The sequence below is a fragment of the Jaculus jaculus genome, chromosome 10 (genome assembly GCF_020740685.1).
Source record: "Jaculus jaculus isolate mJacJac1 chromosome 10, mJacJac1.mat.Y.cur, whole genome shotgun sequence".
NCBI classification, from domain to species: domain Eukaryota; kingdom Metazoa; phylum Chordata; class Mammalia; order Rodentia; family Dipodidae; genus Jaculus; species Jaculus jaculus.
In genome coordinates, this window is record NC_059111.1 from 6,426,244 (window position 1) to 6,450,987 (window position 24,744).

General features: G+C 48.0%; 1 protein-coding gene across 2 annotated transcripts in view; it reads right to left on the reverse strand.

The window, feature by feature from the left end:
* Window positions 1–315: 315 nt before the first annotated feature.
* The window catches only part of Myo1e (myosin IE), a 212,607-nt gene continuing 188,178 nt past the window's right edge, over window positions 316–24,744 (reverse strand). For both annotated transcript variants that reach the window (XM_045160389.1, XM_045160388.1), the window contains exons 20-28: window positions 24,198–24,312; window positions 22,496–22,665; window positions 21,305–21,450; window positions 17,433–17,579; window positions 15,650–15,807; window positions 14,777–14,869; window positions 12,973–13,174; window positions 2,029–2,198; window positions 316–1,386 (exon numbers count right to left, since the gene is read on the reverse strand). In XM_045160389.1, coding sequence (XP_045016324.1) covers window positions 1,310–1,386; window positions 2,029–2,198; window positions 12,973–13,174; window positions 14,777–14,869; window positions 15,650–15,807; window positions 17,433–17,579; window positions 21,305–21,450; window positions 22,496–22,665; window positions 24,198–24,312 — 1,278 coding nt within the window. In that variant the 3' untranslated portion in view covers window positions 316–1,309. The remainder of the gene's footprint in view (window positions 1,387–2,028; window positions 2,199–12,972; window positions 13,175–14,776; window positions 14,870–15,649; window positions 15,808–17,432; window positions 17,580–21,304; window positions 21,451–22,495; window positions 22,666–24,197; window positions 24,313–24,744) is intronic.

Below are 24,744 nucleotides of genomic sequence, written 5' to 3' on the forward strand. Positions count from 1 at the left end.
TTTTCCGAGGTAAGGTTTCACTCTAGCCCAGGCTGATCTGAAATTCACTATGTAGTCTCAGGGTGGCCTCGAACTCATGCGATCCTCCTACCTCTGCCTCCTGAGTGCTGGGATTAAAGGCGTGTACCAACATGCCTGGCCAGAAACCTCTTAAACCATAATTCAGAAACCTCTTAAACCATAAACCCAAATTAGCCTTTCCCCTTCTGAAAGGTGAGTTTCATTTACTTGTTAATAGTAAAAGCTGACCAACACATAGGGTTAGGACTATAGCCTCTTTTTTACAGGGAGGAAATTAACACTCAACACGTGTCCTGAAAGAACAAGCCAGGTCACTGAGTCCTTTATTTTTAATTAGGTAAGGGAGAGTTGTGGAGGGAAGTCGCAGGAAAGTTACTACAGGGAGAGGATGGAGAAGGTCTGTGAGGAGAGTGGGAAAGCACGAGCATTGTGTAGGTGAAGAGAGGGCATACCTGTAAGTACCTGGTGCCAGTTTTATAATAAAACCTACCTTTACGAATGAGTACAGTGGAGCACTACATAGTGCATTCATACATGTTTCTACCATTTCAAGGATTTTCTATATACAGTATATGATCTGTTTTTATAAATGTACAGCTTGAAAAAAAAAAGAGCCCCTTCTTGTACTAAGTACACCAAACATAAACCAACATGGGCCAGCCACATTCCAATTGCAGACCTAGAGAAAGCAGGGCTGACAGCCCAGTGCCCAGCCCCCCCTTCCCTGCCGGCAGTCCCAGTGATCCTAGACCCCTGTAGGCTCAGAAGGCCAGCCTACCCTTGGCATTGGCATGGTGAATGCCCCTTCATACCAAGACCAGCCTACAGGAGATAGGTCCTCCCTGAAGGAGAGTGGCAGAGAGGAATGTGTCAGGTACAGTAAAGAAGAATGAAAGAAATGTGCTCTTCAACTAAAGGCACTTGTCAGGGCCACCAACAGCCGTCCCCTGGGTCTGGTGAGGGGTAAGGCGCTGGGGGTGGGCACCATCAAGGTCTCAGCGGCCCTCGTCTGTCCCTTACCAGGTTTAAATACAATAAATAAATCTTCGTGGGTGGTGGTTTTGCCCTCCTGGGATCCTACGATTGAGGCTATCTTTTCGGCTCACTTATGGAGTGACACTCCTTGTCCCTAATACAGACTTTTCCGTGTCCTCCATGGGGAAGGGGCCAGAATAACCCAGGCCTTGGAGGAGCAATTGCTCACTGTGGATCAGAAGAGGAACCCTCAAATGTCCCCCCTCCAGTCTGGGCCTGGAGCTCCTCTGACCACAGGTCAGCCCCTGGCACCTCAGATCTTGGTCACGTAGTTGTTGGGGAACAGGCCCTGTTTGCCTCGTAGTCGACCCGTCCACCAGCCGGAGGGATCTGCAGAGGGAGGCAAGAATGCAGGTGAGTTCAGGTAAGTTCTTGGCTCCAACCACAATGTCATTCTTCAGGTTCTGCTCTTCTTTTTGTTTTTTAATTTTTATTACTATTATTATTATTATTATTTTGGTTTTTCAAGGTAGGGTCTCACTCTAGCCCAGGCTGACCTGGAATTCACTATGGAGTCTCAGGGTGGCCTTGAACTCACGACAATCTTCCTACTTCTGCCTCCCAAGTGCTGGGATTAAAGGTGTGTGTTACCACGCCTGACTATTTTAAATTTTTATTTATTTAGAAAGAGGGAGAGAGGGAGTGACAGAATAGCGCGCCAGGGCCTCCAGCCACTGCAAACGAACTCCAGACGCGTGCGCCCCCTTGTGCATCTGGCTAACATGGGTCCTGGAGAATCAAACCAGGGTCCTTTGGCTTTGTAGGCAAACGCCTTAACAGCTAAGACATCCCTCCAGCCACCCCCCCACCCTCATTTTCTTTTGAGCCTTCCTCTCCTCCTCTTCCTTCCCATGTCTGTACAACTCAGAAAGAAGCCCACAAATTTCCTTCACATTTAGACTAATTTTCATAGCAAAATGACAGCATGTTATGGGCCAGCATGCCCCGCTGGCCAGCCACACAGGCACTTACCTTCTTTGATGATGTCAATGATGTCGTTGGCATTGAAGCTCAGCTCATCGGTGTCCTGCGCGTCGTAGGCATACAGAGCCTTGCACTGGGGCACCTGGGGCTTTGGCTTTGGCTGGGGCTTGGGCCTTCCGCCTGCTGGAGGTGGGCGGCTGGTCGTTTGTCTCCGGGCACTGTGGAGATAGTGAAAATAGGTCACAAATGGGCAAGAGGCAGCCGTGCTGCGTGAATACTGCACGTGGCGGTTTGCAGCACTGGTCAGCCAGTGTGAGCTAAGTAAACAGCAGCTCTGGGGCTGGGGGGAGTGGAGAGAGAGAGAGAGAGGGAGGTGTTTCTTTTCTTTCTTTCATTCTTTGTTTTTTTTGGGAGGGGGAGAGCAAGGACCATTTACATGGATGGGAGGAATGCAAAATGAGCAGCCATTTAAACAGTCTGTCAGTTTTGTCATCAAGTTAAACATATGCTTACTGGATAATCCAGTGGTAATCCTAAATACTCGAAAGGCAGAGGATCGTCGTGAGTTTGAGGCCACTCTGAGACTACATAGTAAATTCCAGATCAGCCTAGCTAGAGCGAGACCATACCTCAAAACACCAAAATTGTGTGTGTTTTGCAAGGAGAGAGGTGTTTCTTGAGGAAACATGCAGATGAGCAATGAAAGAGGACACCTGACATTCTCTCTGGCCTCCCCTGACATGCACACAGGATGCATGCATGTGCACACCTACATGCACATACCACATACACACGCACACGCACACACATGCACACACAAAGGAAATAAGATGGGCTATGCAATGCATTGGTGAGAGACACAGTGCTCTTGCCAACTTGTATACATGCAGCTGTTGGAAGTGTCCTGGGAACTAGAACAGAATGGAGGCAGGGGGATTGCTCAGACATCTGCCTGCACACAGTGGCTCATGGTCAGCTTTTGTAGTTTTGAAGACCGTCTCATGTAGCCCAGGATGACCTCTAACACGCTATGTAGATTAGGCCGGCCTTGAACTCCTGGTTTTCCTGCCTCCAACTCCCGAGGGCTGGGATTATAGACACTGGTCCACGGCAGGGTCTCTGAGCCCAGGCATCAGAGGCTATTTCCAGGGGATAACTGGGGGCTAGCCAGACAAAGTAAAGGGAAGTTGGGCTCACATGCAGAGCAATGACAACAGCTGGCTCGATTATTCTAGGTCCTGGACAACTGCTACCCTGTTGGGAACTTCTGAGTGCCTCTGGGCCTTGGGTCCCCACGTGCCTGGCCAAGAGTAGTTCACAGAATGCTAGAGCTGGACGGAAGTGACGGGGCCGCACTGGGGAGTCTGCAGGGATAGAGAGGGCCAACTGGGAGCGGCAGGTGGAGGAGCGATGGGCGGGCAGACGAGAGGAGAGGACAGGCCTGGCTACTGCATTAGAAACAAGTAGGAGTGGAAGACCTGGTAAAGTGCTTGTCTACATGCATGAGGCCCTGAGTTTGACCCCCAGCAGGAGAGAGAGAAAGGCAGGCAGGCAGGAAGGAAGAAGGGAAAGGCGAAGGAAGCATAAACATGGGCATCAGAGACCACCTGTGTCTGGCCTTTGCCTAGGTGAGGCAAGGACAAGGCTTCACCACATTGGAACCTGGAAACCAGCTCAAAGCAGTCAGCCAGAAGAGCGACTTTCCCAGCTCCTCAGAAAGGCCCCGACAGCCTCAGAAACACAGACAACCTTTCTTGTGTCACTAGGTGGCGATCATGTGTAATTAATATGGGCAAATACTGATTTTCAACACGCTGTCAGAAAGGGACTAATGACCTGGCCATTGGTGGTGCATGACTTTATAATCCGAGCCCTCAGAGGCTAAGGTAGGAAAGAAGAAAGAAATAAAGAGAGAGAGAGATCGAGCAAGGAAGAAAGAACAAGGGGCTGCAGAGATTATTTAGCATTTAAGGTGCTTGCCTGCAATGCCCAATGCCTAATGACCAGGGTTCAATTCTCTAATACCCATGTAAAGCCAGATGCACAAGGTGGCATGTGCATCTGGAATTCATTTGCAGCGGCAGGAAGCCCTGGCATACCCATTCTTTCTCTCTACTTGCAAATAAATAAAATATAAATTTAAAAGAGATAAATAGATAGAAAGAAATGCATTAATGTTTCCCACCAGGAATAGATGGTAAGACCCTATTTGAAGACTTCACAGACTTGGGCTCAAGATCACTGAGAAACCCTGCTGGAGCTGAGCTGAAAACCTCCCCCATGTAGACCAGCTGACAGAAATCTGAGAAAAAACAAACAAAACAAACAAACAAACAAACAACAAAAAAAAACCCTACGCTGCATGCAGTTCAATGGGAAAGAGAGAAATCACCAGTGAGGATAACAGTGGACACTGCAAGCCTTAAATTTTGCCAGCCAGGCCAAATGAGCCAACGGGTGCAATAGTGGCATGTCTGTTATGGGGAAACCAACAGCCCTTTAATTTGACTGGAGTCCCGCTCTATGGGAGAGAATACATCCCTGATTCTGAAAACCTACAACAGGGGTAGTCATGAGCCCTAGGGGTGTAATGTCTGCTGCTGTCTGGCTAAATGTATATACTATGCTCATCAAACTGCCCAGTAAGCACTTCTCTTAACGTTCATACCCATATATTAATGCCACTCTCACTTTTGGTAGAGAATCTTCTCCTTTCAGATGACAGTGACCTTGGGGTGACTCAGAAGGCCTCATGGTGCTGGAAAGAAGTGACAGAGGAGTGCTCAGCACTGAAACATCTCTATCACACCTTCCAAGGCTCAGGGTCCATTGTGGAAGAGGTGGCAGAAAGCATGTAAGAGGTAAAGGAAGGGTAGGACTCCTTACAACGTGCTCCTCCAGACACAAAATAGCCTGGATATCCATGACCTCACAGTGCCTGATACTACCTACACAAGAGCATCACAATAGGAGGAAAAGATGATGACATCAAAGTAAAAGAGAGACTGGTTGTGGGGGGGATATGATGGAGAGTGGAGTTTCAAAGGGGAATGTTGGGGGAGGGAGGGAATTACCATGGGATATTGTTTACAATTATGGTAGTTGTCAATAAAAAAATAAGAATTTTTTTTTTTTTAAAAGTAAAGGATTAATGAGGTGCTTTCCGTTGCCCACTCAGTGTAGAAGGCCTGTGTGCAACTGGTCCCACGCCCCTAGCAACTAATGGTTCAAACTTCCAGAATGAATTTTGCTAACCACTTGTTAAACATGGCCCTTATTAAAAATTAAGTCATTCAAACTTGTAGCGAAACTAGCTCTATCTAAAGGAAAGGCAAGCCAGGCATGGTGGCGCACGCCTTTGATCCCAGCACTCGGGAGGCTGAGATAGGAGGATCGAGGCCACCCTGAGACTACATAGTGAATTCCAGGTCAGCCTGGACTACAGAGAGACCCTACCTTAACGAAACAAAACAACAAAACAAGTGCCAGGCACACCTTTAATCCCAGCACTCGGGAGGCAGAGGTAGGAGGATCGCTGTGAGCTCGAGGCCACCCTGAGACTCCATAGTGAATTCCAGGTCAGCCTGAGCTAGAGTGAGACCTATCTCGGGACAAAAAAAAAAAAAAGGCAATAAATATGTGACTTTTCCATTCCTAATACTTTCCCTTCCTTCTACGCATGCATGGTTCTGAGTGTGCATTACTAAGCTACGGCAGAAATGCTGTGTGTGTCTGCCAGTCTTTCTCTGACCATCTATGCTGGGGAGGGGAAAATTTTACCACGCAAACTAGTAAACCTTATAATTTAGGCCTGTTTTAAAACTCCAATGTTCAAAAAAAGGTTACTCTGCCAGGTGTGGTGGCACACACCTTTAATTCGAACACTTGGGAGGCAGAGGTAGGAGGACTGCAGTGAGTTTGAGGACAGCCTGAGACTACATCATAAACTCCAGGTCGGCCTGGACTAGAGTGAGACCCTACCTTGAAAAACAAATCAACAAAAACAAACAAACAAATACAATGACCCCATTGTTTATTGGCACCACTATCCCCATGTGGCCTTTTCTGTAACCCACCTTTATTCTGGCCTAAAAATGATTTTCCAAGTTGGTTATGGTGGATCACATGCCTCTTGTAGTCCCAGCACTCAGGAGACTGAGGTGGGAGGATTGCTATGAGTTCAAGGTCAGCCAGAGCTATATGGTGAGACCCTATCGAAACACAAGCTTTCCCTACATTTTTTTTTGTATCAGCTAACTTTGGCATCTCTGTTATTTGATGTTATTTGCATTTGTGATAAATCTTACAAAATTGAAAACTGTTATTATATATATATATATATATATATATCTTTCTCAGATTCATGACAATCTTTAAGAAAACCTCAAGGAGCAGGCTTTTCAAAGCTTATTTTGGGGGACTCAAGATAGAGCTTGGTGAACCAGGTGTGGCACACGCCTTTAATCCCAGCCCTCGGAGGCAGAGGTAGTAGGATTGCTGTGAATTCGAGGCCAGCCTGGCACTACAGAGTGAATTCCAGGTCAGCCTGAGCTAGAGTGAGAGCCTACCTCAAAAAAAAAATTAAAAAAATAAAAATAAAAATAAAAAATAGAGCTCAGTGGCAGAGCACTTGTCCAGCCTACTAGAAGCCCTGGGTTCAAGCCCTAGCATCAATCCCACCCCATACCAAGGAGAAAGCTCTTGCAACGGAGTACTATCTCGTTATTATCCCCATAGCACACACAGGGCTGACTAGGTGAGTCAGTCATCACACAGAAGGCACGTGGCTCAGAGGAACAAATGAGCCAAGGTCACACCTAGTCCTTTCACATGAGGATCCCTCACTGGGCACAAGCCTGTGCCATCTTTTACTGACTTCTCAGCATCTCCCACGATCCCCTGGTGGGTGTGGCTGGTCTATGCCAGGGAGAGTGGGGACTAAACTTTCAAATATTACAGCTTTGTTCTGCAGATGTGAGATTTGTGTCTTGAAATTCCAGGAAGGAAAATAATGGCATTTTATTTCATTGGCTCTTAAAAACTGTGCTCTGTTCCAGAGGTCGAATCTATAAACATTACTGGAAATGTGGGAATGCATGCCAGGAATTCCTCAGCTCTGGGTCTGCCTGAGCCAGGTTACTCTGCTGCTCCTGCAGAATTTGGGTTGAGAAATATTGCTATTGGACTCTTGTTGGGAATTTTAAGCCTTTTAAAATATGACTCCATGAGGAGAGTCTTGACAAGAGACACACAGGCAGCATTGAACATTTTCTATCTACTTTTCCTCTGTGGTGTGGCTGGAGACCCTACTACTGAGTACTTGTCCTGGCTCTTATTTCCCAACTTCTGGTGAACTGATCTCTGGAGGACCTTGAAGGTTCCTGAAGTTTTCCTCCCATGAAACGGGCACAGGATTTTAAAAGGGAACAGACATTCCCAATCTGCTTTTTAAAGAATTTTTCATATATTTGTGTGTGTGTGTGTGAGAGAGAGAGAGAGAGAGAGAGAGAGAGAGAGAGAGAGAGAAAGAGAGAGAGAGAGAGAGAGAGAGAGAGAGAGAGAGAGAGAGAGGGAGAGAATGTGTATGCTAGGACATAATGCCACTATAAACAAACTCCAGAGGCATATGCCACTTTGTGCATCTGTCTGGCTTTACGTGGGTACTGGGGAATCAAACCCAGATTGTTAGGGTTTGAAGGCAGGCACTTTAACCACTGAGAAATCTCTCCAGCCCCAATTTTCTTTTTCTTTTCTTTTTTTTTTTTTAATATTTATTTGAGAAAGAGAGTGAAAGAAAGAAGCAGGCAGACAGAAAGAGAGAAAGAGAGAGGGAGAGAATGGGCGTGCCAGACACAGGCGCTACCTTATCCACCCGGCTTTATGTGGGTACTGGGGAATTGAACCTGGGTCCTTTGGCTTTGCTGGCAAGTGCCTTAACTGCTAAGTCATCTCTCCAACCCCAATCTGCTTTTTTTTTTAAAAAAACATGTGTATGCATTCACATGTGTGCAGACATGCATGCCCCTTGTGGATGAGTGCAGAGGCCAGGAGAGGATGCCAGGCGTCTGCCTCTATTGATCTGCTGCCTTATTTCTTGAGACAGGTCTCACTGGCCCTGGAGCTTGTGCTGATTGTTGGCTGACCAGGAAGTTGTCCTGTCTCTGCCTCTGCCCCTCAGGGCTGACTGATGCTACAGGCATGCGCAACCATGCCCAGCTTTTTTTTTTTTTTTTAACATTATAAATCAGCTAGTTTATTGTGTTATTTTAGCAAGGAGAGGAAAGAGAGAATGGGTGCACAAGGGCCTCTAGCCTCTGCAAACAAACTCCAGATATATGCACCACTTTGTGAATCCAGCTTTACATGGGTACTGGGGAATTGAACCTGAGACGTTAGGCTTTGCAGGCAAGGATCATAACTGCTGAGCCATCTCTCCAGTCCCAGTGTATTGTTTATAGTTAAGATGTAGAGCTTTTACCAGCAGACTGAAATACCTCCATCAGCACATCTTCCTCCAGGCAATTACCATAGATTATATACCAAGTATGGAAGCCAAACAAGGGGAGGGTGCCTACATCCCCCCTCCATGACTGCTTCCAGTGTGGTTCTGGGGACATGTTCCCTCCAGAAGGTCAGCCCAGGCTCCAGAAAATTCAATTCCTCCTTTCCTCTCTATCTGGCTGAGCACTGAAAATAGTCATACCCTATGTTCTTATGACCGATCATCTCTCTTAACCTAGGAATCACATCTCTCTCCACTCACTAGTTGGCTGGTTTTGTTTTGCAGCGCTTGGGATTAAACTCAGTGATGAGAATGTCACACAAGCACAGTGACGCTGAGTCACTCCTCCCAGTCCTGAGCACTAGTTTCTTTCTTTTTTGGGGGGGGAGGGGCAGGATCTCACTCTAGCCAGGTAGCTTACCTGGAACGCACTTTAGCCCAGCTGTCTTTGAGCTCATGATGGTCTTTCTAGCTCAGACTCCTGAGTGCTGGGCTTAACTCAGGTCCTCATGCTTGTATACCAAGGGTTCTTACCCGCTGAGCAATTGCCCCAGCCCTTCAGTCTGTTCTTTTTTTTTTTTTTTTTTCTTATTTGAGAGAGAGAAAGAATAGGGGCACCAGCGCCTTCAGCCACTGCAAATGAACTCCAGATGTGTGCGACCACTTGTGAGCACGTGTGACACTGTGCACTTGTGGCACTGTGCTTCTGGCTTATGTGGGACCTGGAGATTCAAACATGAGTTCTTAGGCTTAACTGCTAAGCCATCTTTGCAGTCTTTATTTTAATTTTTATTATTTTATCTTATTTTATTTTTGGGAGAGAGAGAGAGATACCAGTGTGGGCTTTAATGCCTCCATTTCAGTGAGGGACAGATCCCTAAGCACACCCAGCTGGCAGCTCAGGTGTTGCTATGAATCTGGGCAAAAGTGTGTGAACAGATCTTTACAAAACATTGACTTACTTATGTGTGTGGCAACGTGTGCCACAGCATGCACGTGGAGGTCAGAGGACAACACCAAGGCATTATGTGGGTACTGGGCAATTGAACCCCAGATGACAGGCTTTATAAGCAAGTGCCTTTAACCACTGAGCTATCTCCCTACACCTAGCACAGATCTTTTTTTTTTTTTTAAATTTTATTTGCCAGCAGAGGGGGGGGGGGAGGGAGAGACAGAATGGGAGCGCCAGGCCTCCAGTTGCTGCAGATGAGCTCCAGATCCATGTGCCACCTTGTGCATCTGACTTCACGTGAGTCCTGGGGAGTCAAACCTGAGTTATTAGTCCTTGCAGGCAAGTGCCTTAACTGTTGAGCCGCCTTTCCAGCTCTAGGATAGACCTTTAACTTGAGACTTTTCAAAAGCTAGGCTAGGGGGCTGGAGAGACGGCTTAGCAGTTAAGGCACTTGCCTGCAAAGCCAAAGGACCCAGGTTTGATTCCCCAGTATCCATGTTAAGCCAGATGCATAAGGTGGCACATGAATCTGGAGTTCATCTGCAGTGGCTAGGGGACCCTCGTGTGCCCATTCTCTCTCTCTTAAAATTTTTTGTTTATTTTTATTTATTTATTTGAGAGCGATAGAGAGAGAGAGAGAGAGAGAGAGAGAGAGAGAGAGAGAGAGAGAGGGAGAATGGGTGCGCCAGGGCCTCCAGCCACTGCAAAGGGACTCCAGACATGTGCGCCCCCTTGTGCATCTGGCTAACGTGGGTCCTGGGGAATCAAGCCTCGAACCGGAGTCCTTAGGCTTCATAGGCAAGCGCTTAACTGCTAAGCCATCTCTCCAGCCCCCATTATCTCTCTCTTAAATAATTTTTTTTAAGACTGTGTGACTATTGTTTCTTTTGCATGGTGGAGAACAGTCTCTCTCACACATAAAAGCCAGTCTGCTGGGGCTTCCCTCAAAAAAAAAAAGTATTAGGGAAATGGTTTAGCTGTTAAGGCAGTTGCCTATGAAGCCTAAGGACCCAGGTCTGGTTCCCCAGTACCCCAACATTTGCAGTGGCTAGAGGCCCTGGTGTCCCCATTCTCTCTCTGTCTCTTTCTCTCTCTCTCTCAAATAAATAAAAAAAATTAAAAAGATTTTATTTATTTATTTGAGAGAGATAGAGAAAGAGGCAGATCAAAGTCTATAGGCTAGGCTGGCCTGGGTGTAGGTCAGGCTGGCTTCAAATTTGCAGCAATCCTCCTCCTCAGTCTCCAAAGTCCTGGGATTATAGGCGTGATCCACCGTACCTGGCTAATTTCCTACTTTTTGAGGAATGCCTTCGGAGCAGACCTAAGTGTGGGACGGAGGCGGGCTACAGTTCCTGAAGCCATTGCAACTAGCGGGTCCCCCGCGAGAGCCTTGCGCATGACGGACGGCCAACCACGGTGACTGGGGGTGGCTGTGAAGGTGTCCTCTCCTGCCAGCCTCACAGCCGGTGCGACAGAGCCTGTGGACCGGGTGGCCGTGGGGAGGGTTGTGACAAGACCGAGACGGGGAGCCACACTGGCAGGGCTGGACGGGGCAGCTCCAGGTCAGATGCCGCCTCCCGAACTGCCTGCTTGCTGCTGACGGAGCTCCCAGCCGTCCCATGGGTAAATGTGCGAGCTGCACGGCAGGCCGAGAGGACGGCTGTGTTTGCCAAGATCAAAGCAAAAAGGAGGCTGGCGGACAGCGCGGACATGTGGGGCTTTCGGTGCCTATAAACCCCGTCTCCCTTAGACCCCAGACCAGGCTTTGGAGCAATCGTAGGAGTCCATTCGCTTGAACAATGTGGGTCTGGGAAAATTCTGTTCACCTCAACAGCACCTTTCTTTCTTTCCTTCCTTCGTTCCTTCCTTCGTTCCTTCCTTCGTTTCTTCCTTCCTTCCTTCCTTCCTTCCTTCCTTCCTTCCTTCCTTCCTTCCTTCCTTCCTTCCTTCCTTCCTTCCTTCCTTCCTTTCTTCCCATTTTGGTAGGGCACACACCTTTAATCCCAGTATTTAAGAGGCATGATCACTGTGAGTTTGAGGCCAGCATGAGTTTACATACTAAATTCCAGGTCAGCCTGGTTTCTTTTTCCTACTTTTTGGAGGGTGGGTAGGGAGAGAATGGGTGCATCAGGGCCTTTAGCCATCGCAGATGAACTCTAGACACATGCACCACCTTGTGCATCTGGCTTATGTGGGCCCTGGGGAATTGAACCCAGGCCCTTAAGCTTTGTAGTTCAGTTCGCTACCACATGAAGTTTCTCCCAGGGTTATCCATCAGGCACTGGGTGCTTTTAGACTAGTGGTCAAAATGTGGTCCCTGGGTCAGCAGCCTTGACAAGCCTGGGAACTCAGTAGACATGTCACCCAGACCTACTAAGCAGCGTAACTGCACATCAGGGTCCAAGAAATCATGCCCGAGACTGAGCTAGTCAGTCCAGCCTGGTCATCAGAACCATGGGCTATCACTATCTACACAAGATTTCATGACATTCTCACTTTTTCTGTCTGCCACCCTCTTTCTATATCTCAAACAAAAGTATTTACAACAGAAAATGAAGACTGGTAAAAGGAATGCAAGCTTTTTAGGTCAAGGAAGTGAGGCTTCCCAGTACTGTATGTAGATATTCAGAGGACTTCCAGTAAGAAAGGAGAATAGACTGGTGTGTGTGGTCACAGGATCAGGGCTGGGATCAACTGCAGGCCCAGTGAGGGAACTCTTTCAGAAGGTGTAGACTTTGATACTAATAAAGAAGGACATCCTAAGCCAGGCATGATGCTGCACACCTTTAATCCCAGCACTCAGGAGGCAGGAGGATCGCCTTGAGTTTGAGGCCAGCCTGAGACTACATAGTGAATTCCAGGTCAGCCTGAGCCAGCGCGAGACCCTACCTTGAAAAACAAAACAAAACAAAACAAAGTGGTAGACAGAGTTTCAGGACACCCATGAAAAAACCCTGTTATTGAATTCCAGGTCAGCCTGGGCTACAGTGAGACCCTACTTCAAAAACAAAACAAAACAAACAACCACAACAAAAAGCTGTTAATGGGCTGGAGAGATGGCTAAGCGATTAAGGCACTTGCATGAGAAGCCTAAGGACCCAGGTTCGAGTCCCCAAAACCCATGTGAGCCAGATGCACATGGTGACGCATGCAGTGGCTAGAGGCCCTGGTATGCCCATTCTCTCTCTCTCATACATAGATAAATAAATAAAGTTTTTTTTTTTTTTTTTTTTTAGGACTCTGTTATTCTCCAAATAGCTATGCCGAAGTGGGGGAAACATTGGCCAGAGAATAATAGAATGAAATGGGGCTTGAGGGGACCCCCTTTTGATGTTTGCAAGTTTAGTCCTCTTGGAAGAATGAAGTGGGTTCTGTGCCATCATTTTGGCCCCACAGTCATTGGGTCACGGATTACACGGATTACTTGGGTGGAAAAGTGGACTTTAGAATCCCCCACGACAGCCTCCCCAAAGCCCCCCCGAGCTCTGGGCATGACAGACGGAAGATTCACCCACAGGGCGTGCGTGCAGCGTCTTACCCTGCGGCACCCTGGTCCGGCACCTTGAGGAAATCCAGGCTCTCTGGTGCCTGTGACAGTCGATCTGAACCCGTGGACTGTTGCCGCGGCAAGGGTGGGCGGGCCATGGACGTATACAGGCTCTTCTGGGTGGACCTCTGGTTTCCGGGAACGTGGGGAGGTGGCAAAAACTGGTTTTTAATAACTCCATTCTGATGGTATCCTAGAGAGGAAGAGAGGAGAGACAAACCTTCAGTGCTCTGTCCTTCTGCGTATTTAGGGTGTGCGACATCGTCACCTGCCTAGGATGCGCCCCAGCAGAGCTTGCTGAAGGTGACGAACGGTAACCGTGTTTCAAAGCCACAGTCGGGGAAAGCTGAGCTGGTGGCTAGCTGGCAGGCACATCTGTGGACTGTGAGGTTGGGACTCTGGAGGGCTTAAACACTTGGCACCCATTCTCTGGGAGTGTGCCCCAGGCATCCTGGACAGGAGGCTGCTGTGTGAGCTGGCAGAAAGCACTCCGCGCTGGCGAGGGCGGTGTGGCCACGAGGCTGGGTCCGCCCAAGTGGGGCTCCCTGAGTCAGACGGAGATTTCCAGTTCAAGGGCACACACCTTGTGGCCTGCTTTGGCCAGAGATCAGGGAAGGAGGCATCCAGTCATCCACCAGGCCCAGGCAGCACTGGTGACGTGACGCGGCAGCTCCTTGGGGCCTGACTTTCCCCAGGGCAAAGGGGAGAGGGCGTGGGAGAGGCGCCCAGACTCCCGAAGAGCCTCGCTTCTCTCCGTTCACCTCCGAACTGGGAGACTGTAGGCACGAGATTAAAGAAATGCTTCCTGCTTCGCATATTGGCCCCAGGGACAAGTAGGATTTCCTTGTCTGATATGATTTGAGTCACATGTGGCCCCCAAATGGCGTGTTTGGACCTAGAATCCTAAACTGACTAACAACCAATCCCCGGGGAACTGAACCTGGTGAGTGATGGAGAAAGGTTTTGTGATTTTCAAAAGTGTTCTTTCTTTTCTTTTTCCTCTCTTCCTCCTTCCTTCCTTCTTCTCTTCCTCCCTCCCTCTTTCCCTTCCTCTCTCCTTCCCTCCTTCTCTCTCTTTCTTTCTTTTGTTTTTTGAGGTAGGTTCACTCTGACCCAGGCTAACCTGGAATTCACTATGTAGTCTCAGGCTGGCCTCACAGTGATCCTTCTACTCCTGCCTCCTGAGTGCTGGGAGTAAAGGCCAGTTTTGTTTTTTGTTTTTTGAGGTAGGGTCTCATTCTAGCTCAGGCTGACCTGGAATTTACTATGTAGTATCAGGGTGGCCTCGAACTCACAGTGATCTTTCTACCTCTGCCTCCTGAGCACTGGGATTAAAGGCGTGTGCCACCACACCCAGCTCAGCTCTTTCTTTCTTTAATATTTATTTATTTGAGAGAGAAAGAGAGAATGAATGAGCACACCAGGGCCTCTTGCCACTGCAATTGAACTCCACACACATGCGTTGCTTTACGTGGGTACTGGGGAATCAAACCCAGTAGGGAGACTTTTCAAGCAAGTGCCTTTATCTACTGAGCCATTTCCCTAGTCCCAAGAGTATTCTTCTAAACAAAAGTAGAGATAGGAAACATTTAATGAAAAAAAATCTTAAATTCATTCAGACTCAGTCGCTCTTAGTGTTCCTGTGTCAGGAGTCACTGGCAGGCTGTGGCCCTGGTGAGAATACACATCTGGCCCTGATCGGCCGGTGGCTGGTTGATCTGTGCGCCTTCATCGTGCTTCTTCTAAACTGTAGCCCAGACGTAGCGGTCCTAGTCTAGGGGGCATGGCTGCTTACCCGGGGGGGCGGGGGCGGCTCTCATGGGGTAACTGGTGTTATGAGCTCCTCTGGAGTACCCTCTGCTCGGAATGGTATTCCTTCTGGTAGGTCCTGAAATAAATAAGCAAGATGGAGCTGGCATCAGAACTATGCCTGGTTTTATGGCTTTGGGTGGTTCTTGGCTTTCAGAAAATATTTGAGAAGTTTGGGATGCAGGTCTCCGTTGCACTTGCAGGGGCTGGCTGCCACAGAGAAGGGACTAAACCCAGACTGGAAGGCTTTGCAAGCAAGTGTCTTTAACTGCTGAGCCATCTCTCCAGTCCTTCAATTTCTTTTAAATTAGCCCAGGATAACAGGATTGTTGATAAGGTCACTACAAAGGGCAGGGCATCTTGAGACCAATACACGGCTTTAGCCACCAGGTGATGTAACCAGGTTACATTTAAGCACCAGGTGAACGTAACGCCAGGTATACTCCACACAAGGATGAAACCAGCTAGCTTGTTTTTTCTTTTGTTTTTCTTTATTTATTTATTTGAGAGTGACAGAGAGACAAAGAGGCAGAGAGAGAGAGAGAGAATGGGCACGCCAGGGCTTCCAGCCACTGCAAATGAACTCCAGATGCATGCGCCCCCTTGTGCCTCTGGCTAATGTGGGTCCTGGGGAATCAAGCTTTGAACCGGGGTCCTTAGGCTTCACAGGCAAGCGCTTAACCGCTAAGCCATCTCTCCAGCCCGTTAGCTTGTTTTTAACTGGTCCTTTCTCCTTGATGCTACTTAAGGTCACAACACCCTAGAGGAGCACCCCAGCCCCACTCACGCATCACCCCCCCATTGCATCAGCTCCCCCATCACCAGCATGTGGTGAGAAACCTGGGCGCAGGGCACTTACGGGAGTTCTTGGGCAGCCCGGGTCCGATGCTGACCTGCAACACTTTGTTGCTGGGCTTGAGGACAGCCAGGTCACCAAAGCCCTGGTGGAACTGCACTTGTCGGGAGCCCCCTGCACTCCAGGGACCCCAGTTTTCCTTTTTCAACTTCAATTCAAGGCTGCAAGGAGCACAGTGATTGAGAAGTCAGAATAAACACACGGGAAAATGGTGCCTCCGGGGCCTGGCACGCAGTTCTGTTAAAGCACACTATGGAAATGGAGAGCCCAACCTAAGTCAGGCACAGGATGGGTACGGTGCCCATCAGTGTGGCACTACTGCTAAGTGGCTGGCACAGTGGGGACACAGGTGTTTGGCACATCTCGCCTCTGAGAACCCCGTCAGTGTTCCAGGGTTTCTCTCGGATGGTTAGGGGTGACAGGAGGAACCTGACAACTTCCCGGCCACCCCCGCCATGTCGTCTCACTCGCGCTTCTGGCTGTTTTCACCAGCAACAAGATGGGGAGAGGTTCCCCAGTGCAAGCCATGGCTGCTATGTAATTATGTCTCTTCTTCCATTGCCATCTCCCACCCAGGTGGCGAAAGACAATCCCTAACAACCAACATCCAAATGGAAGGGAGGGGCTGCCCACAGCTCCCAAAGTTCCTTGGCAGCTCGAGGTTTCTCCTATTGCCTGCACGTAAAGTCTGCTTTGGAACTTCAAATTTCCTCATGCTGGGCTGGAGAGATGGCTTAGTGGTTAAGGTGTTTGCCTGCAAAGCCAAAGGATCCCGGTTCTATTTTCCAGGACCCAGGTAAGCCAGATACACAAGGGGACGCATGCATTTGGTGTTCGTTTGCAGCGGTTGGAGGCCCTGGTGTGCCCATTCTTTCCCTCCCTCTTTCTCTCTTTCTCTGTCTCAAATAAATAAATAAATAAAATATATTAAAAACATTTCCTCATGCTATAAAAATCGTAAGTGTCTTTCTAGTGTCGGTTTCCTCATCTGAGCATTAAGGTTTTATGATGGCCCTGTTGTCATTGTAAGAGTGGATAGTGGCTATTTCCACGTTGAGATGGGGACTTCAGAAGAAGAAAGGCTAACTAACTCTTGCTTGGTAAACACGAGATGAGAGCTTGGTGGCATGCAGTACCTGGCCCACTAGAACACACATGAAGGTGAGCTGAGACACAAGGCATTGACCACCTACGGCCCCCAAGACCCTACATGCCCACCAATAGAGTTTCTTAACATCTGCAGATGTTTTCTTTTCTTCTTCCAGCCTGACTGTCCATCTGCTCTGCTATGTAAATATCTACCAGCCCCTGTCTTACTTGGGTGATCTTTACATAAATGATAAAATAAGTGGTCATTCTTTCTTTCTTTTTAAAATTTATTTGTGAGAAGAGAGAGAATATGGGCATGCCAGGGCCTTTTGCCACTGCAAACTCCAGATGCATGTAACACTTTGTACATCTGGCTTATGTGGGTACTGGGGAATTGAACCCGGGCTTATAGGTTTTGCAAACAAGTGCCTTTAACTACTGAGCCATCTCCCCAATCTAATGTCATTATTTCAAAGAAACACAAGTGTGAGCTTTGCCAAGTCTATCATGACCATCCAGACTGTCTAAGCCAGGATCCACTGGGGAAACTGAGGCCTCCAGGATAGGGATTATGGAAGCCAGTCAGATGGCATACTCAATGCCTCGGGCCTCTCTATCTTTCAAGCTGGACCCCCGGGATGGGATCAAGGCCCCTCCCACTTGTACTCAGAACTTTGGGCCCCAGATGCCAACTTACGTGTTGCTGAATCTCAGAGGCAGCTGTCTTTGGGTTTTTTCCTCGTAGCGCTTTGCTAACAGGCTTATGAACTCGGTTTTGAAGACAGATTCCAGCAAGCTGTCGTACTCCTGCTCGTGGAGGATGAAGATGTCGTCCTGCATGGTGCTGTGACGAGATCGGGCACACTGACGGCCGCTGTCCTGCACTGCTTCTGCCCCCACCGCCGCCGCCGCCACTAGTACTTGGCGTGCGGCACCCGTGGGCAAACCCCGAGCTGCCTCTCCCACATCCAAACGCCACCCAGCTATGCCCAGGGCCCATCGCTCTCCTTCTTTTTATTCATCTTTTTTGTTGTTGTCGTTGTTGTTTGTTTGTGTGTTTTTTTGAGGTAGGGTCTCACTCTAGCCCAGGCTGTCCTGGAATTCACTGTGGAGTCTCAGGGTGGCCTTGAACTCATGGCGATCCTCCTACCTCTGCCTCGCGAGTGCTGGGATTAAAGGTGTGCGCCACCACACTGGCTCTGTTTATTAATTTTTAAAAATATTTTTGTTTATTTATTAGGAAGAGAGAGAGAGAATGGCATGCAGGGCCTCTAGCCACTCTAATGTGCGCACCCCCTTGTGCGTCTGGCTTACGTGACCTGGAGAATAGAACCTGGATCCTTAGGCTTCTCAAGCAATTGCCTTAACAGCTAAGCCATCTCTCCAGCCCTGTTTACTATTTTTTAAAAATACTTTATTTATTTATTTGAAAGACAGAGAGAGAGAGGGAAGGAGAGAGAAGGGGGCAGATAAAGACAGAGAGAGGATGGGCACTCCAGGGCCTCTACCCACAGCCAACGAACTGCAAAAGCATGTGCCACTTTGTGTACCTGGCTTTACGTGGGTACTGGGGAATCGAACTTGGGCCTTTGGCTTTGTAGGCAAGTACCTTAACTACTAAGCCATCTCTCCAGCCCCTGTTTACCCATTTCATAAAACCCTGTTATAGAGTACTAGGCTCCCTTTCTCTCCCTCCCTCCTTCTTTCCTTGGTGTGTGTGTTTGTATGTGTGGAGGTGCATGTGGAGCCGAAGGTTGACACTGCCTGCTTTCTTTAAGTGTTTTCCAGCTTATTTTCTGAGGCAGGGTCTCTCTCTGAATCAGGAGTCCATCGATTTGGCTAAACTTCTTAGTCAGCAGGTCCCAGGGAGCCTCCTGTCCCTGCCTCCCCAACCCTGGGATTATGAGCCACATCTGCATTTTACCTGGGCTCATGTGACATGCACTTTACCAACTAAGCTATCTTCCCAGCCTTTTAAAAAACAGTTTTTATTTATTTATGAACAAAGAGAGAGAGAAAAGAGTGTACCAGGGCCTCTCACCATTGAAAATGAACTGAGGCATACACCATTTTGTGCATTATAGCCTTTACATTTTTTTTCGTATTTATTTATTTATTGGGGGGGGGGGAGAATGGGCCCACCAGGGTCGCTAGCCACTGCTAGAGATGACCTTCAGATGTATGCGCCACCTTGAGCATCTGGCTTATGTGGGTCCTGGGGAATCAAGCCTAGATCCTTTGGCTTTGCAGGCAAGTGCCTTAACTGCTAAGCCATCCCTCCAGCCTCAAAGAAACTTCCCATTACAGACATTCTCCAGTAGGTAAGGAAGTAGAACTGCCATAGCTGGGGTGCAGCAGGTACCCAGCGTGTCTCTCCAGACCCAGTCACCTCACTTCCATAACGCTATGTTATTGTAAAGCAAAGTATAAATATTGCATTATTTTATGCTTAAATATTTCAGTATGTACCATTAAAAGATAAAGTTATTTTGTATCTAAAAGTAACCACAAGACCATTATCACACCTAAAGAAATGAACAGTAAGTCCCTTATATGAAATATTTCCCACACGGCTTCCTAATTGCTTTTGGATGGTTGGTTTGTCTGCGGAGGATTGGGAGTCCATTTCCCGCTGACATTAGGATTGTAGCGTTGGAAGTGGGCTCAGAGAGCAAGCTTGGGGGTACTTTCTTAGTCTTCACGGAAGAACTCCACACGGCGATTATCAACTCGGCCAAGAGTTAAGTAGTAAGCCCCATAAATTCTTGAAAACACATACAGATGTTGTAACTTTTTTCCCCTGAAGTGCAAGAACTGTTCCAATCTCTCTTTCCATCAGTGCTGAAGTGTTCTGAGACACATTCACACGTCTGCCACACCTCCTCCCACGCCCAGGAGCCAGCTACTGCAGTGAGCTTCTGCTTCGGGATCCAGGCTGTGCACACCGTCAGCCTCCTGCTCAGTCTGGTTTTGAACTACTGGACAGATCCAATATGCAAAGAAAATGAGGGAGCAAGCCGGGCGTGGTGGCGCACACCTTTAATCCCAGCACTCGGGAGGCAGAGGTAGGAGGATCGCTGAGAGTTCGAGGCCACCCTGAGACTACAGAGCGAATTCCAGGTCAGCCTGGACGACAGAGAGACACTACCTTAAAAAAACAAAACAAAGCAACAACAACAAAAGACTGCCAGGTGTGATGATGCACGCCTTTAATCCTAGCATTCAGGAGGCAGAGGTAGGAGGATCACTGTGAGTTCAGGGCCACCCCGAGAATATATAGTGAATTCCAGGTCAGCCTGGGCTAGGGTGAGACCCTACCTTGGGACAAAAAAAAAAAGGAAATAATGGATAAAACATGAGTCATGAGTGCTGCTCTCACAGCTAGCCAGAGAACCCCGTCCAGGGAGATGGCGGTAGACAATGAGGAGACACAAAACTCATCAAAGCAGAAAATAGAGGCTGCAGAAAGGTGAACACGACAGGGGACTTATGACCCACCCTCCAATGCTGAGGAAGGGGGGTTGGAAATAGGGAAGGGGTACATTGCAGCAATGTCCCCACAGAAACTGACTGGGGCCCTCATGACTTCAGTGACTGCGGACATCACCGAGCCGGGGGTCACGGGAAGGGGGCAGAGGGAGGGGAAACAAGCACACATCCCAATGGGAATATTACCAACCTGCAGTATGTTCATACGATAAAGTTCTCAACGAAAGAAAAAGAATGGGGCTGAACACATGGCTTAGTGGTTAAGGCGTTTGCCTGCAAAACCAAAGGAGCTAGGTTCGATTCCCCAGGACCCACTTAAGCCAGATGCACAAGGTGGCGCATGCGTCTAGAGTTCATTTGCAGTAGCTGGAGGCCCTGGTGCATTCATTCTCTCTGCCTCTCTTGAATTAAAAAAAAAAAAAAAAGCCGGGCGTGGTGGTGCACGCCTTTAATCTCAGCACTTGGGAGGCAGAGGTAGGAGGATCTCTGTGAGTTCAAGGCCACCCTGAGACTACAGAGTGATTTCCAGGTCAGCCTGGACTAGAGTGAGAACCTTCCTCGAAAAGCCAAAAAACAAAACAAAACAAAACAAAAACTTAAAAAGTAAAAAATTTAAAAAGCAAAAGAATGGAGGCTGGAGAGATGGCTTAGTGGTTAAAGCATTTGCCTGAAAAGCCAAAGGACCCAGGTTCGATTCCCTAGTACCCATGTAAGCCAGATGTATAAGGTGACACATGTGTCTGGAGTTCATTTGCAGTGGCTTGGGCCTTGGTGTGCCCATTCTCTCTCTTTGTATCTGCCTCTTTCTCTCTCAAAAATAAATAAATAAATAAATAAAGAGAGAGGGGGGAGGGAATGGGGGCTGGGATTACCTGTGCACCACCACGCTGGGTTTTCTGGGCACTGATCCCAGGGCTCTGGGCAAGTGCTCCGCCAGCTCGTCACATTTCCAGCCCCAGGTCTTCTTTGACAGGAAAGGCAATTCTATTCCCTTTACCATGCCCATGTCAACCGAGGAGCCTGGCTGGGTTTGGAATAGCTGCTGTGATGTGCCCTGGCACTGCGCCCTCCCGTGCTCACCTGAGGGACACGGACAGGATCCGCTCCATCTCGATTCTCCGCTTCAGGACTTCCTTCACGAGGCCTTTGTCTGGGCCCTGCTTGACCTTTTCTCTTCCGATTAAGTACATGCACTTTGGGGTCAGCAGCAGGTCTCGCTTGACACCCTGCCAGGAGAAGCACTTTAAGAAGGTGGCTACACATGGTGAAAGCGACAGATGTTCACCTAAGAGGCCACAGTTGTCAGGCTGGAAGGATGACGTCATGGGTGACACACTGTGAGCCCTTATCTCAAAAACAAAACAGAAACCTACAAAGCGTCTGCTGAATGGAATTCTGTGCAGGTGCGCAGAACACCCGACGTGAACACGCCTCTCAGCTTAAGTTCTGCCCGGCATAAATCAATGGATCTGGGACATAAGAACACTTAACATGTAGCTTATTTTTTGTAAAATTAAATGTGCAAGCATATGCCTGCCTAAACAAGTTCTAAAGGATACTTGCAAAATGCTAACAGTGATTCTTTCTTGGCATAGATTATTTTTCTTTTGGCTTCTCTGAGTTCTTAAATTTTTTTGTTTAATAAACACGATCCAGAACAGCAAAATCTTATTTTTTAAGTTTTTAAAAAAATTTTATTTAGAGAAAGAGAGACAGAATGGGTACGCCAGGGCCTCCAGCCACTGCAAATGAACTCTAGATGCATGTGCCATCTTGTGTATCTAGCTAATGTAGGTCATGGGGAATCAAACTTGGCTCTTTTGGCTTTGCAGGCAAGCACCTTAACCACTAAGCCACCTCTCCAGCCTGTTTTTGGTTTTTTGGTATAGAGGGTCTCCCTCTAGCCCAGGCTAACCTGGAATTTACTATGTAGTCTTAGGCTGGTCTGAAACTCACAGCAAGCTTCCTACCTTTGCCGTGTTTTTGTTTATTTTTATTTATTTATTTGAGAGCGACAGGCACAGAGAGAAGGAGGCAGACAGAGAGAGAGAATGGGCGCGTCAGGGCCTTTAGCCACTGCAAACTAACTCCAGACGCGTGCACCCCTTTGTGCATCTCACTAACGTGGGTCCTGGGGAATTGAGCCTCGAACCGGGGTTCTTAGGCTTCACAGGCAAGCACTTAACTGCTAAGCCATCTCTCCAGCCCATCTTATTTTTTTTTAAGTGAAGAATCTGTTGGTGGCGCTCAGAGGTGGGTGGTGGCATGTACCTTGAACCGCCTGTCGTACTTGATGACTGTGTCTGCGAAGTCGATCTTCTCTCTCTTGCCCACAAACTGCTGCAGTTCCGGGTGCTCCTCCATGCCGATGTAATCCCCGATGAAGTTGCGGTTGATGCTGTTTCTCCTTCTCTCCTTCTTGTTCAACAGCAGGTCTGAGGCTACAATGCCCGAGAGAATGGAAAGCAAGGATGGACCCGTCAGCCAGAACAAAGAGAAAGGGGGCTGGAGAGATGGCTCAGGAACTAAGAGCACCTGATGAGCATCACCAGGGCCCGAGTTTGATCCCAGCACCGACGTAAAAAGCCAGGCACGGGCTGGAGAGATGGCTCAGTGGTTAAGGCACTTGCTTGGGAAGACTAAGGACCCATGTTTGATTTCCCAGTACCCACGTCAAGCCAGATGCACAAGGTGGCGTATGCGTTTGGAGTTTGTTTCAGTGGCTAGAGGCCGTGGCACAACTATTCTCTCTCTCTCTCTCTTTCTCTCACTCTTTCACAAATGAATAATAAAAAAATTTTTTTAAAGCCAGGCATGGATGCACATGCCTGAACCTCAGCACTGAGTGGGATGCTGAGACAGGAGGATTGCTGGGACTCTCTGGAAGGCCAGTCTAACAAAATGAAAGAAAGAAAGAAAGAAAGAAAGAGAAAAAGAAAAAAAAAGGGAAGCTCTTTCTCTGCCTCTTTCTCTCTACCTCTCTCAAATAAATAAAATATTTAAAACAATAAAAAATAAAAAAGGACTGGACAGATTGCTCAGAGGTTAAGGTCAGTTGCTTGCAAAACCTGATGGCGTGGGTTCATTTCCCCAGTACCCACATAAAGCCACAGGCACAAAGTGGTGCATGTGTCTGGAGTTTGTATACAATGGCAGGAAGTCCTGGCATGCCCATTCTATCTCTCTCTCTCTCAAATAAATAAATAAAATATTAGGAAAAGAAGAGGAAGCTCCAGGTTCAGTAAGAGACTGTCTCAGCGAAATAGGTGGACGAGTGACAGAGGAGGCACCCAACTCCCTCCTCTGGCCTCTGCACACCAGCACGTGGGCGTGCACACACCCCAAACGTAAAACAGAATCAAAAAGGAAAAGGAGGAAGATACTTAGAGTGGAAATACACAGAGAAATCATAAATGATACGGTTGAGAAGATAGCTCAGTGGTTAAAGGCACTTGCTTGCAAAGCCTGCTGGCCCAAGTTCAATTTCCAAGTTACCCGCATAAGCCGGATCCAGGTGATGCAAGCGTCTGGCATTCAGTGGAAGCGACAAGAGGCCCTGGAAACCCCACCCCCGCCACACGTATAAGTGCAAATCTTAAAAGGGGGGGTCTGGAGAGATGGCTTAGCGGTTAAGCGCTTGCCTGTGAAGCCTAAGGACCCCGGTTCGAGGCTCGGTTCCCCAGGTCCCACATAAGCCAGATGCACAAGGGGGCAAATGCATCTGGAGTTTGTTTGCAGAGGCTGGAGGCCCTGGCGCGCCCAATTCTCTATCTATCTGCCTCTTTTTCTCTCTGTCTGTTGCTCTCAAATAAATAAATGAAAATAAATAAAAATAACCAAAAGAAAAAAAAAACCCAAATGATGCAAAATAGTTAGCACACAGCTTATGCTAATGGGGAGTTTGTAACCTCACTTAAACTCATACTTAATTCTTGTGATCTACTAACTGAATGAAACAAAATTACTAAAATACCTTCTTCTCTCATTTGGACATACTTCTTCCGGGCCACGAATTTCCTCCATGTTTTCTGTATCACTCGAGCATATCCGTCGTACTTTCTCTCTCTCATCTCTTCTAGGAGAAACAGCTGTAAGTACAGACAAAACAATGTGAGCCGCCCACCAGATCTGAGCAGCCGTTTTTATTGTTCATTCAAGGTCACCCTGTGTGGTCAAGGACACACATAAGGAGCCCCTTTTACAACTCCATGAGCAAGCGTGTAAAACAGTCACTATGGTGCATTGTTTATGGTCATGGGGGCAGTTGATCCGGCTTGTGAACTTGACTGCATCTAGAATCATCTTGGAGACAAACCTCTGGGCATGACTGTGAAAGAAATGTCTGACTGACCTGGAATGCACTATGTAGTCTCACGGTGGCCTCGAACTCTCGATGATCCTCCCACCTTTGCCTCCCAAGTGCTGGGATTAAAGGTGTGCGCCACCACGCCCGGCTTTTGTTTGTATTTCTGAATAAGGCTTACTTCCTTCTTTTTCTGAACTAATTTGGAAGGACCATA